A 15,396-nucleotide genomic window follows, 5' to 3' on the forward strand; every position below is an offset into this window, starting at 1 on the left:
ACCATTATGCTAATCCCCACAACACCATCCCCCATCCCAGTTAACCATTATGCTAATCCCCACAACACCATCCCCCCACCCCAGTTAACCATTATGCTAATCCCCACAACACCATCCCCCCACCCCAGTTAACCATTATGCTAATCCCCACAACCCCCCCCCACCCCAGCTAACCATTATGCTAATCTCCACAACACCATCCCCCCACCCCAGTTAACCATTATGCTAATCCCCACAACACCATCCCCCCACCCCAGTTAACCATTGGGCTAATCCCCACAACACCGTCCCCCCACCCCAGTTAACCATTATGCTTTGGTACAGTGGTACATCAGACACTGGGCATCACATCATAGAGCTTAGTGAGGATTACGTGTAATTCTAATCATCATCCATGTCTCAGGGGCCTGGATTACAGTAAACTCCATGAATCCAACAGTAAATTACCCGCCCCTAGTTAAAGGTCAATTAAAATCAATGGCAGGTATTACGAGATCACAAGCATCTTCAGGGAAGATCAACAGAGAGTGGAATGATGATTTTAGGCCATAGAGAGTGAATAATCTTCCATGTTGTGTCACAGTGAGTGAGTGAGTGAGTGAGTGAGTGAGTTTAGTTTTATGCCACCCTCAGCAATATTCCAGCTATATGGCAGCGGTCTGTAAATAATTGAGTCTGGACCAGACAATCCAGTGATCAACAGCATGAGCATTGATCTGCACAAATGGGAACAGATAAGATGTGTCAACCAGGTCAGCGAGCCTATCTGATCCCGTTAGTCGCCTCTTACAAACACAGGTTGCTGAAGGCCTCTTCTTCCCCGGACCTTCACGGGTTGAAGATCAACAGAGAATGCAAGGATGATTTTAGGTCATAGAGAGTGGAGAATCTTACATGTTGTTTCACACTGACTTTACTAACAGCTTCATAGCAAACAAACTCTATGATAACAGATCCAGAAAAGTGGGTGAGTAGGGCTTTCCACTGCTTTTGGCAATATTCCACCAACATCACAGGAGGGGACCCAGACACTGTACCCAATTAAGAAATCGAACACCCTGTACACACTTATTAATAATTTTCAAATGTGTCATCTTAAAAAGCGTCTGTGAGCTGTCATTGGGAGGTGAGGTCTTAGACATCCATAAAGCTTCATCATTCACATGATGGAGAAGAAACAGGAAGTCCCAGTTGTAGAAGAATATTCATATTACAATGTAAACCATTATAAATACCATGACAGTCTCTTCTTATACATGAATATGCATGTTTGTTTACAAACAAGGGAAAAATTCCCACGTGATCTGCGAATTGCCAGTGGCAGTGATGTTACGCTGAGTCATCACTGCGCTGCTGTGCGGGAACATATACAACCTCTTTTTCATGATGACAAAAAATCTCAAGCAAGCTGATGAAAACGAGTAGGGAGGAAGGTGTCAAGCAAGTTCTAGCAACATTTAAAGCAAGAGTGAGTGAGTTAGTGAGCGTGCGAGCGAGTGAAAGTCACTCTTGGATCCCGTGACTGCAACATTTATCCTGGAAACCTTTTAATGCAGAAAAAATGTCAAAACAATTATCATGCAGAATATCTGCAAAATTGTTCATACTTATGCCACGGAATTACGTATTTTGAAAGTTGAATACAGAGCTTACAAAATAAATCGAACTGCAGTGTGTACTTTTAATGTCATATAACTCTCATGTTTCTGAACCTCTTTATCCTTTTACTTGCTCATTTTTTTCAAGTATTCATGTGCAGAATTTTTTGCAGAATTTGAAAAAATGGGATGCAGAATTTTCTTAAATTTGAGATAGAATTCTAAAAAATTTGCCACGGAATCTAGGAGGGAGCCAGAATACATGATGGCTTACACTGTAACCAGATTGATTGTATGCTAGTCAATAGGTGATTGATAGTCTATTTTTTGATAAACTCATTGATGGTCAATGAAGTGTAATACCCTAGATTTCTCTGACGGTAAGAAACTAGGAAGATCTGGGTTAGAATTGACCTTTAGTAGTCTATGCCTGTCGTAAAAGGCGACTAACGGGATCGGGTGGGCAGGTTTGCTGACTTGACTGGCATGTCATCTCCCATTTAGGTTGATGTATGCTCATACCCTTGGTCACAGGATTGTCTGGTTCAGACAGAATTATTTTCAATTAATTGATGTCAACACCTGTTAAGTGCCACCATCGCTATCTCATCATTAATCTCTGGCTTACTACTGTCCATTGCCCTTACACTTATGAAATTGTTCACTAGTGACGAGGGGGCCAGGGGTTGATGTACCCTTGAATGGCGAGGGGAACATAAACAAACATTGAGGGTATATCAACCCATGGGCACCTAGAGACCAGTGAACAATCTACTTATCTTCCTGAACACCTCAATGTTAAGTTTGAACTGTTGTTCGTACACTTCAGGCAAGCTGTGTGAATCAAACGATTCGAATCTTGCATTTTGCTGTTTTTCCCGCAGACATTGTCTTAACAATATAACCACGTTTTAATTCCCCTTCTTAATATTCACAGTGACTACATTTGAATGTTTTGTTAAAATTTACTTATTGGAATACGAAGCAAATCTCTCCTTTGCCATCACTAGGTTTTGAAGATGACACAAGAAAAACAAATTTAGAGTTACCTCCCTTCCATCAATTTACATTCGCAAAATATCAATAATGTCTGTGCATCAAGCATGAGTTGCCATTGGCTGCAGGGCACATTTCAATGTACCTTTATTGTACGTGGGCTACACTGGCAAAACGCTCTTCTAGTTCTACTTTTTCCAATCAGAAAGCAGCATATTTAGGTATGATAACATAAGTTGTTCACTGGTCATGAGGGGGACATGCATTGATGTACCCTTGATGTTTGTGTTTCCTTCGCCATTCAGGCTCAGGTAACATAAACAAACATCCATGGTACATCAAGCAATGGGTCCCAAGGGACCAGTGAACAACATATTTATCTCACCGAACACCTCAATGTTAATTTTGAACTATTTGAAGAAGGAGTACAAGTCTTTTAGTAGCCATCTTTAGACTTTGCTCACTAGAAAAGCAGACTTAGAGTTATCTCCCTTCCATAATTTGCATTTAAAAAACATCTGTAATTTCTGTACACCATACATGGTTCGGTGTTGATCGAGATAAAGAATTACTACTACGAAGTACCAAGTGAGTTCAACATTCCCCGCTGTCCACACAGAAATTTTACTCGCTTGTAACTGGGTTACATCGAAAATAATAGCTGAGCCCTCAGCTTGCCATATAGCTGGAAAATTGCAGAGCGTGGCCAAGAGAACCAACCAATCTATTCTGGATCTGAATCCCTGTAATGTAAGTTTGCCTCAAAATCAAGTGAGACCAGAAATAGTACCAGAATCTCTGCTTGACAGAGACAGTGCAATGCCAAATTTAACATATGCTAAAGAGCACAAAACATTACAATAAACACTTTTATCAAGTGATTATTTCATATGTACAGCACCACTAACCACTAATTGACATTATAGACTACATAAGCTCTGCATTAATTATTATTATTATTATTATTATTATTATTATATACACAAAAAGGTTAAGAGTGCAGAAAATATAGAATTAGCGCACTGTGCAATTATTCATGCAGTAGAAAAGAAACAAATTAAAAAAAAAACCAAAAAAGGACATACAGGAAGCATTACAATACCAATAGCATTGTGGGGGAAAATTTTTTAAAAATAGGCATTCTTGTCTAAAAATGTAAAATTAAACCAACCCGCCGGTTTTGTGTCCATGAAACGGACATACAGAATCTAAAACAGGAATCCCTGAAGATGAGCATATGCTGCAAGAGGTTGACCTTGACCCTGGGTTTGAACTTTGAACTGGCGTGACCCCGCCTCCAGGGTTAGGCGAATATTGAAGACGACTGAAAATAAATGCTACTGCTGAAAATGATTAATGCTATTTCATTTTATATATTTTCTAAAGCATTTCTCTGGATAAATTAAGCTGGTGTGCAAATGCTGAAAGACAGTATGAGAGAGTCTGAAAAACAATCCTGAACAGTATTCTGGTTGTGTTATGGCATCAGCTTGACATGGGCACATTCCAGACATGGTAACTTTGATGAAACCCACAGAGAAACCAGAATTGTTCCCATGACAACAAGATTTTTGGAGCACCTTCCGCTATTGGGCTACTAATGCCCCTGTTGACAATTTCAGTTTTATTACATGCCCATTAAGTTTTACAAAGCAATACAAACATGCAATATGGCCAGCTTAGGTGAATTTCGTATTGCACTCTGATTTCTGTAACAGCTTGAACGTCAATTTTAAAACACATGTAAACGATTTCTAAACATTTAAAACACAATAACAATTTTTTGAAACATTATAGTTATTAAATTGTTTTGTTTTCTTTCTTTCTTAATCAGAACCTGGCATTCAATTGATAACATTAGACAAAGGAATTGTGTCTCATGTATACAAGTGTGATACGTCTCTATCGCCGAGCAATACACAGGTCACTGTGACCTCAACATGGAAGCTTTTTTTAGTAAAATTTAGAGCCAGAATGGTCTGTGTATTTAAAAGGGCATAAAATAAACACAGAATGTCACACTAATGGAACAAAGTGAACAGATGGTCTGATAGGACAGAAACGAGTTTGATGAAAGTGTTTTTTTCCTACCATGGCACCTTGTTTAATACAAATTGTAAACCAAAAGTTACTGCGTTGTGTAATCTGATTGGTTGAAAAACACGATTAAATGGTATTAGATTCCCGGAAACTGAAAGACTATTCACCGCGTATTGACACGTAAACAATTGTTTTTGTTGTGTCATCAACAGTGGTGACGTCATTCAAATCATATTGTGACGTAAAGTTAGAATGACGTCACAAATGAGCAACTCCAGATGCTACCATGGGAACCAGCTGAAACGGCCATCTGATGACACTTCACTGCTGTGTCCGTATTCGATGTAAACGAGTGCAGACACTAAAACCCCTTTGGTTTACTTTTGTGTTTACAATGTCGATAAACATCATGTGTTGGCCAATTTCCGGGTGTTAGTGAGTATTTGAAGCACGGGAATGCATTTGAAACCTCCGGCTGACGCCGTCCCATTTGTAACTGACGGCGTCAGCCGGAGGTTTCAAATGCATTCCCGTGCTTCAAATACTCACTAACACCCGGAAATTGGCCCCGGAGGTTTCAAATGCATTCCCGTGCTTCAAATACTCACTAACACCCGGAAATTGGCCAACACATGATGTTTATCTCCTAAATGTCCAATGATGTTAAAGACGCGAAGACTTACGAAAACATCCATACTTTACACCAACTTATGATGACCATAACTCAACATGTCTAACCCACGTTTTCCGTAACACTCACACTTAACGAGGATTTACGACCGTTGTAACTCCAAATACCTTAATAGACACACTGTCTATAACACTCACTCTTAGCAAGGACTTACAACGATCACTACTCCATATATGTAATTCACATGTAATTTACAGACATAACTTCAAAACCTAACATAAACTCTTACAATTACTCACTCCTAACAAGGATTTACGACCGTTGTAACTCCAAATACCTTAAAATGCACATTGTCTGTAACATCCACTCTTAGCAAGGACTTACAACGATCACTACTCCATATATGTAATTCACATGTAATTTACAGACATAACTTCAAAACCTAACATAAACTCTTACAATTACTCACTCCTAACAAGGATTTACGACCGTTGTAACTCCAAATACCTTAATAGACACACTGTCTATAACACTCACTCTTAGCAAGGACTTACAACGATCACTACTCCACATATGTAATTCACATGTAATTCACAGCCATAACTTCAACACCTAACATAAACTCTTACAATTACGACACAAATCATATATAAAAGACAGTAGCGACAGCAACTACATCCATCCCACCTCCTTGATACATCCACTTGCACTGAGTGATCTATCACTAGATCCGCAGGACAGACTGGGTTGATCTTTTCCGGATCACCTTCGAGACGTTTGATGGCATCTCTCATGGTGGCGAAGTCTACAACTGCAGGAACACCCCTGGAAGACAAAGACACGGAATCTCACTGAGGTGCTGTAAAATATCACAAAAACTCACTGAAACGACAGATAAACACACTGTCATGTCAAAGAAACACTCAGAAAGACACAGAAATGATACCCCCCAAATCACATAACATTCTTGAAGTCCAGACAGATGACTCTGGCTTGTCTGCAGGGAATCTTCTGTTTTATATACTCACGTAAAGTCCTGCAAAATAACTGGTGATCTGAAAAGGGATCTACTGTTTTACACTGGCATACTCATGCAAAGTTCTGCATGATGACTCTGGCGGGCCTGAAGGGGATCTTCTGTGTTACAGACTCATGCAAAGTTCTGCATGATGACTCTGGCGGGCCTGAAGGGGATCTTCTGTGTTACAGACTCATGCAAAGTTATGCATGATGACTCTGGCATCCTGAAGGGGACCTCCTGTGTTATATACTCATGTAAAGTCCTGGAGAATGACCCTGGCAACCTGAAGGGGACCCCCTGTGTTATATACTCACGTAAAGTCCTGCAGGATAACTCTGGCGGGCCTGAAGGGGATCTCCACACTGTTCGCCTGCAGTTTCTCCCAGTCCAATATGTTCTCCACATCTTTCTTGAGGACCTGGAACTCATCACAGTTCCTCACAGCAGATTCCAGCAGAACTCTTATAGAGTAGGGCAGCTTGTCTGCAAGAATATTTCACAGTAATCAAATTTATCATCCACATTTCAACCACTAGTCAATGCTAGTTCCAAGCTCATGCAAGTGAGTGAGTGAGTGTTAACGCAACTTTTGCAACACTGCTGCAATATCAGGGTGGGTGGACAGCAGAGAGAGCATTGATCTGCGCAATTGGGAACCAATGATGTATCATCCAAGTCAGCGAGCCTGAACACCCAATCCAGTTAGTCGCCTCTTACGACAAGACAACCACTGATTATGGCAAGCATGGGTGGCTAAAGACCTATTCTAACACGGACCTTCACTATGTCATGCTTGTATCATGAGAGTTTATTGGACTTCTGTACCATATATACCCGTGTATAATGCGAGTTTTTCGTACCTGGAATGAGGGGGTCAGGAAGACATGGGGTATAAGATCTTACGTTTTCTCCAGCTGTTTCACTGTCAGCAGTTCACTGATGATGTCAACCGGCATTTGATAGCCATCCTGGCACTTCACAAGAAAGTGAGTTTGTTTATAAACTATCCCAGCAGTGAATGGGTACCCGGTGGGATAAGTCATGACTGTTAACCTTCTAACACCTTATACAGCTTGGGTTATCCAAGATAAAAATATCTTTGCACCTGAGCATGCACATGTGCATCAAAGCATGAAAACCGGAGCTTTAAAAATTATAATCTTACTATCTATTATTACGTAATAGGGGTTAATACGCACCATATCGACTGTCATTGAGGTCTGGGAGACTGTAGTATTTATATTCCTTCCCCTCGATCGTGACATCCTTCAGCAGTCCATCATACGGGTTGCTCCCTGCTGTAAACAAAGACAGCAGGTTCAATCTGCCAACCACACCTTTCGCAAAAGTTTAAAAAATCATCCATTTTCCAACTTTTGTAAATACCGCCAATGAATAAAATCCAGATATATAATTTCAAAATATGCTTTTGTGAAAACGACTTTATTACCAATTTGTATCACTGCAAAATGAAATTGTACACAATGAAACAAAACATTACCGAGTGAAAATACTGAAAACAGTGACTGTATAATCATGACAATAGATCTACTAATCTCTGCTGAAACAATCTTTCTTTCCTTAATCTTTCTTCTGATTCGCGTCTTAAAAATAATCTGACATAATCTTTTTCTTTCTTTTTGTTTTTGAAACACAGACAGGAATATTCCTGTAATACACAAACCTAGTAAGAAAAGAAATGTGGCCTAAATAATGGTGCTGCTCTTTATATTGGTTAAGGTTAAACAGACATGAATTAAATAGTCAAAGAATAGAATTAAATAGATCTGTTTAAATGTTTTACTGCCATCATTTCCAGTTTTCTGTAATAATCTCTGTCAACCCTTGACTGACTATTCAGACAGTTGACAGAAACGCTGTATTCCTTACATTTGCGAGTACATGATTCCAATTCGGGTAAGTACATGTGGGTACTCCATCCATTATTTCCTAACCATCCCAGCTCATATGTCAAGTCCATTCTATCCTTCATATCACATTACAGTTGAAATAAATCTGTCACTTTAACTTGCTAAAGAAGCACTTCATTTTGGGGATTATCCATGTATACGGTATATGACACATATACAGGACAAAAATAGAGACAGATGTAAATTTTAAAATTATGAATAATATTTATCTACTCATTGACACTCTGATAAATCCTTAACTTATTTTGTCCAGTATATACTGTCCATGATCTACCTTAAAGATAGTATGATAACACTGTACTATTAAAAAACGGAAGATACCCCAATTACAATTCTGTAACTCTACTCAACTGACAGTGTAATCACATGACATAGTTTATCAGGAAGTGAATGACAGCTGGCTTCAAACAGTTCATACAGGTCACCACTTACTTTCAACATAATCAAAACAACCATTATTTGAGAAGAGTGTGACAATCAGGTAAGTGGCATCTTCATGGAGACCATATTTTCAGGCATTGTTGATATTCATGTTTTTGTGTATTAAACTCTGATTGAAAGTGTTCCAAATTTCAATTTATATATTTTAATCAGAATAAGTATTATATCCACACGACATTACCGGTATCACAGTTATTGCAAAGTGCATTTCTAATAACACATATTGCATTTTTTTCTCAAAACCGGTATACTGGGTCATAAAAATATATGAAGTTTTGTGACTATCTCTGTGGTTAAAATCTACATCGACTTTCATTCAGTGAGTTTTTCCATCATAATTAACTGACAAAACAGCATACTTTACATGCAATCAATTGATAACTGAAAGTACAATGCCTCAAAATCAAACCTAAATTCAAGATTTTGTTTTCACAAAAGTAACATTTATTTTTCCTGAGTAATAATAATAATAATAATTTTTAATAATTTTTAGTGAGCATAGTTTTACACCACTTTCAGCAATGTTTCAGCAATATCCTGAAGCCAGAAATGAGCTTCATGCATTGTACCCATATGAGGCATTGAACCTGGGTCTTCAGCGTGATGAGTGAACACTTTAACCAGTAGGCTACCCCTCCACCCCATTATTGACAACAGATCAGGTTAAGTAGCATACACCCAGTGTGTACCCATGTAGGAAATCGAACCCTGGTCTTCAGCAGCCGAGCGAATGCTCTAACCACTAGGCTACCCTGCCACCCTTAATTTTAGGTGAGTGAGGGAGTTAATATTTAACATCACATCGGCAATATTTCAGCCATTTCGTGACGAGAACAGATTTGAAATTGAAATTGGATCTTAGCATGAAGGAAACAGACTTTGCATGTACAGTCAATGTCAATCACGGAAACTCTCTGTATATACTAGGGATGTAACAATGCAATCGAATTATCGATGGATTGCAATTGTTGAGTCTCAGACAGCAATTAATCGAAGGCAGAAACAAGAAACTCTTGATGCATCGATAATATGTGTGACTATCGATAGTTTAGTAATGGACTTCTGTTGATAAATATTCAGCTCACAATACAGGATGTTTGGGTGAAGACTTGTGCAGCTTCATTGAATTTATGCATGAACTGTTTACATGATCTGAATTCAAGTTTGTCAGTTTTTATGAAACACTCTGAAATTTCAGTTTTACTTTTTTAGGACACGACATCAGATGAGAAGATTCAAAGGGAAAAATACTTTTGGAAAAGTATCACAATACAGTCGTGCCCCGTTTATCCAAAAAGCAATATCCGGAAAACTCGCCTTCCGAATGAAAATTCCTCAAAACAAAATCACAACGCTGTAAAATTACTCACCTATCCGGAAATCCGGTTTCCGTAACCGTACATTCATTTTCACATACAAAACACTAAATTATGTGTACTTTTCGTCTCGTATATCCAGACGGGGGAGCACCTATACACACGTGATTACCAAGGACCTATCGTGCCATAACATGAAAAAAGTCGGCAGTTTATGAAGCATGAGAAGATTAATTATCTCTGAGTAGCAAGGTGACACTGAGTTAATTTTGAGACGTGTCAATTTGTGGGTCACTATAATTAATCAATCCGGATGATGAAGCAAGTCTGGACAGCTGTGAGTGTTGCTGACTGCTTTCGTCATGTTGACATTATCCAATCAAATGAGGACCCACAAGAAGACATGGCCTTGTCAGAACTTCGCGATGCAGTGCAATCATATGCACAAGTTGCAACTGTGACTGTTACTGCCAATGATCTTGTGAATGTTGATTGTGACGAACTGACCGGAGAAAGTCCCCTCGCCTTTCTACACAGCCAGTGCAAAAAACTATGACTGATTTCTTCAAGTGAGCATAATTGCATAAACAGGCATCAGATATTTTAGGTATGCACTGATTTTTGCTTATTATGTGTCATCAATAAAGATTATGTCTGATGCCTACTATGTTCGTTTCTTTGTACGTTTCTTTGTGCATATGGCCCTTGGTTCAAATATCCAAAAATTCGCTTATCCGGACAATTTCAATGAAAACAAAAGTGTTCGGATAAACGGGGCACGACTGTTGTTGATCGCAACAGATTATCGCTTTCACAACAGTATGTTGCAAAAGCTGTTTCCTATTCAATAGTCACCCCTAACATATACACATCGAAATATGGGAATCAGAATCGGAATATATTACAACTTATTTGCCATTTGCCAATATTAGGGATATTCCATCACAGCAGGCTAATACCCCATAGATGGCACCCTACAGTATGTGATATCTAAGCCAAGTTACATATCAATCACAAACTAGATCACCCACTACCAAACAGTCTATGGCATCACTCATGTCAAGTATACCAAGTGGGGAGAATTACACCCATGTACTGCCTGGTCAAAGAGATATGCAGTCTGAATTATCTGTGCAAACAATGTGTCTATATTCACTGCTCACGAGTGTCTCAGGTTCAAGGTTAAGATGTCTTGTGGGAAGCAGTATCTAGCAAGAACTCACTGGCAGAGTTTAATCACTTAATGTTTACTCAAGATTAATATTACCACCACTAATAACAAGTACATTTATATTTCACCAGAGACAAGATGTATGCTCAAAGCGCCACATGAGAGATACAGACACCAGCAGGTTAAGAAATTGCAACTAGAATGAAGAGAGTGAGTGAGTGAGGGGTTAAGCTTTATGCTGCACTCAGCTATATGGTGGCGGTATGTAAATAATCTTGTCTGGACCAGACAATCCAGTGATCAACAGCACGAGCACTGATCTGTCCAATTCGGAACCAATGACATTTGTCAACCAAGTCAGCAAGCCTGACCACCCGACCCCGTTAGTCGCCTTTTTACAACAAGCATAGTCGCCTTTTATGGCAAGTATGGGTTGCTGAAGGCCTATTCTACTCCCGACATTCACGGTCCTGAATGAAGAGATATGTTTTGAGCTTGTCTTTGCACTTATGAAGAGTAGGGTCTGCAAGTTTATTCCAGAGAGTGGTGGCATTGTAAGTAAGATTAAGAGTGAGTGAGTGAGTGAGTGAGTGAGTGAGTGAGTGAGTGAGTGAGTGAGTGAGTGAGTGAGTGAGTGAGTGAGTGAGTGAGTGAGTGAGACACTGGTTCATATTAGTAAAACTCCTGCAATATCACGATCCAAAATCTCTTTCATACATTTTACCCACGTGAGAAATTGAATCCAGGCATTCAGCATGAACTCTTTAGCTACTTGGCTACCTACCACCCATCAAGATTAAGACTGCCAGATAACACATATACACATTCACACGGTCTGGATACCTTGAGTACCATGTCTACATCATGTTTGCGAACTGGCTAAACTTTTCAGTAATTCATCTTTTTTATTGTATAAATTGTAACCATGGTAACTAAGTACTTTACATATTCTGCTGAACCAGATTGATCTAGTCTGTCTCATTGATCCAAGAAAAAAGAGTTAAAAATAATCTTGAATTTGGTTTGGTGAAGAAATATTGAATACTTAAAAGCTCTGCTCCAGAAAAGAGTACAAACCACCAATTTCAGCTGATGCTAAATTTGTTGCCATGGAAATGCTAAAAAAACCGTTTTATCTGAAATCCAAAACTACATCACCAGATCTATCTATGTGCCAATTTTGGAGATGAAATAATGAACGCTTTTAAAGTTGTGCTCAAGTAAGAGTACTTCCACCAATTTCAGTTGAAACCGCCCAAACTATTTCATTCAGAAATCCTAAATTACCAGTCGGCACTAGTGCACCACCACATCTATCTATGTCTATCCACATTTTAGTACCCACTGCCAAACATATTTTTAACTGAATTAAAACATTATACATAAGTGAGTGTGTACGGTTTTATGAAACTTTTAGCAATATTCCTGCAATATCACAGCAAGAGACACCAGAAATGGGCTTCACACACTGAGCCATTTGGGTAATCAAACCTTTGTCTTCTTCCTGACGAGGAAACCTTTTACCAATAGGCTACCTCACTGCCCATCAAAGGCAAAATAATATTGTATCATGTAGTATATATACATATAACAAATCATGAGACAATATGAGCTGGTTAATCTCATGTACAGGGATATTTTGGCCTTTTCAGAGCAGCGCTCAAAACAAGCTTCTGGCCCGCTACCCAAATGCTAGCAGAGTGTGAATCTGGAATAATATGATAATGTTAAAGATATCCCGAATAGCTGGATGAAAAAAAGATATCCCGAATAGCTGGATGAAAATCTAAGACAGATAGAGAGGTAAGTTTTTCTGTTCGTTTGAGTAATTTTCTTTCCAAGGGACAAAACCACCTCACAATTCAATTACCTAACATCATCTCAGTTCTGACCGAAGCATATTTTGATATTTCACAATGTCTGGTCAAAGAAGTATGTGTGCTGGCAGTGGCGCCATTTTACTAGAGCTTAAGAAGAACATGTTGTGGTGCCAATTCCCCAACCAACCCTTGAATTCTGTTGCTGACCCTGCCTTTGTTAAAACAGCATGAATAACACAAGCTTTCAGATAGCATTGGTTTTTTTCCCTTGACACCAACAGACATTGGTCAATCTGATAAAGTTGACACCATGGCTGCAAGCTTGACTGAATAAATAATTCCACATTGATAAATGTATTAGCTTGTACTTTACTTCTAAAAAAGATCCAACCTATCCTAAATTTTAAAGTGTAATCAGAACCAAAATCCTTTTTCTCATTTGGCCATAACTGACCCTCCTGGGAAGTGACTTTTCAAACTTAATTCATGCACTGGTTCGGGACTGTTACATGACATCAAGTCTACGGCAATGTCCGTAAAGAATCACAAACTGTAATTAATAATAGTGTTAGAGATTCGAAATCAAATCCACTATCATTTGGCCATATGAATATTCATTTGGTGAATGATATTCAGTTATAATTGAAATATACACTGGGTACATGTTTAAATTAATCAATGATATTAAAGTTTTTGCAAATCATTTTTGATAACTAATAATGTCATGCAATGAAATACATGCAGGCATGGAGGAAATACACTGGAATTATAATAAATTAAACAATAGAACGGTTAAAATTTACAATGTGCATAGCTTTACATTTTTGAGTGCACATTTGTTTGTGAATATTTATCAAATGTAACAGTTAGTTTACATCAATCAAATGCATGATAATGAAACTACAAAATTCTGATTAATCAAACATGTTTTTCACAATTAATCTTCAATTTTAATCCTTTCTTCAATCGTTTTTCGATTATTTTCCATTAATAATAATACTAATAGTGACATAATTCATAATTTAACTCATGATTTTGGATACGGTGATGAAATATGACAACAACAAATTATATGTCAGGAGAATACACTGTTTTACCAACATATGGTATAAATACAAATTATAATTCATGAATACTCTATGGTTAATAACTAGAAATTAAAATGACAAACGTCATACATATTTCTTAGGTTGAACCATCTCCATGACATTTTCTGTATAACTAAAAAGCACTATATCGAGGAAAATGCCACTTGAATCCTAATGACAGTGCCATGAGAGACCTTGTAAAAAGAATCAGAAGTCATGTATAGTTGGGCTATTTCAATACAATATACAATACTGTATATCTTAATTTCATATACAACACACTAGTTCACAATCAGCCAAGTAACATTAAGAACGTACCTTGTCCTGACTATTTTTCCACTAGTCCTGATTTCTATGACATAATTATGATAACTAAGTATTTATGTTGATATATCGAAAAGTGATAAACAGCAAAGAAAGTTAACACCACTTTATTGTCACTGCGAAATTTAATAGGGACATTTTGAGCAGATATGAAATGAAATCCAAGATTGTTTGTAAACGGAAATTATCTAGTAGCCCATGGACAAGTAATATATTTATAATTGCCCGAAATGAACACTCATTTGTCCCAGGTCCTATTTTTTTAACCCTTGAGTACACGTGTTCTCAGCTGGAGAACAGAACACATGAATGTGTACTGAAGAACGACCAGTTATCGCCGCGTATGAGTTATCACCTGGCTGCAGCGCTTACACAGACAGCTTGACTTGTAATTCAATAGTATTTGACACCCTGACATATCACATAAATGTGAAAGGTTACAAAGAGTTAAAATCAAGCTGTCTGCTCAAGCACCACAAGAAGGTAGTGGCAGTAACTGGTAACGCAGCAATAATTGGTCACTAGCCAGTATGGTTTTCTTCTAGTTTCAGCAATATGGCAGCAATATCATGGCAGGGAAACCAGAAATGGGCTTCACACATTAGAAGTTATAGAACTGAATGATGCAGAACTTGCTTGAGTGAGGGAGTGAGTTTAGTTTTACGCTGCACACAGCGATATTCCAGCTATACGGCAGCGGTCTGAAAATAATCGAATCAGGACCAGACAATCCAGTGATCAACAGCATAAGCTTCTATCTGCGCAATTAGGAACCAATGATATGTGTCAGCCAAGTCAGTGAGGCTGATCACTCAACCATGTTAGGCGCCTCTTACGACAAGCATAGTCGTCTTTTATAGCAATCATACATTGCTAAAGGCCTATTCTACCACGGACATTCACAGGTCGGACATTGCTTGAAGCAGGGAGTCCGATGACTAAATTGCAAATGCAAGTGACTGAATGACTTTTTGCAACATATGTCATATTTGGGATTTCACTTTCTTAGTAAAGTACAA

General features: G+C 38.4%; 1 protein-coding gene across 3 annotated transcripts in view; it reads right to left on the reverse strand.

Annotated features, from left to right (window-relative positions):
- Positions 1-15,396, reverse strand: part of LOC137259216 (cytoplasmic aconitate hydratase-like) — a 59,197-nt gene that overhangs the window by 30,648 nt on the left and 13,153 nt on the right. The window contains exons 2-5 of one of the 3 annotated variants that reach the window (XM_067796823.1): positions 7,486-7,584; positions 6,601-6,769; positions 5,953-6,090; positions 3,766-3,918 (exon numbers count right to left, since the gene is read on the reverse strand). In XM_067796823.1, the coding sequence (XP_067652924.1) occupies positions 3,766-3,918; positions 5,953-6,090; positions 6,601-6,769; positions 7,486-7,584 (559 nt within the window). Of the gene's footprint in view, positions 1-3,765; positions 3,919-5,952; positions 6,091-6,293; positions 6,301-6,600; positions 6,770-7,485; positions 7,585-15,396 lie in introns of those variants that run through there. The other 2 variants (XM_067796824.1, XM_067796825.1) reach the window with 2 other exon arrangements.

Source organism: Haliotis asinina, chromosome 13 (genome assembly GCF_037392515.1).
Source record: "Haliotis asinina isolate JCU_RB_2024 chromosome 13, JCU_Hal_asi_v2, whole genome shotgun sequence".
In the NCBI taxonomy this organism is placed as follows: Eukaryota; Metazoa; Mollusca; class Gastropoda; order Lepetellida; family Haliotidae; genus Haliotis; species Haliotis asinina.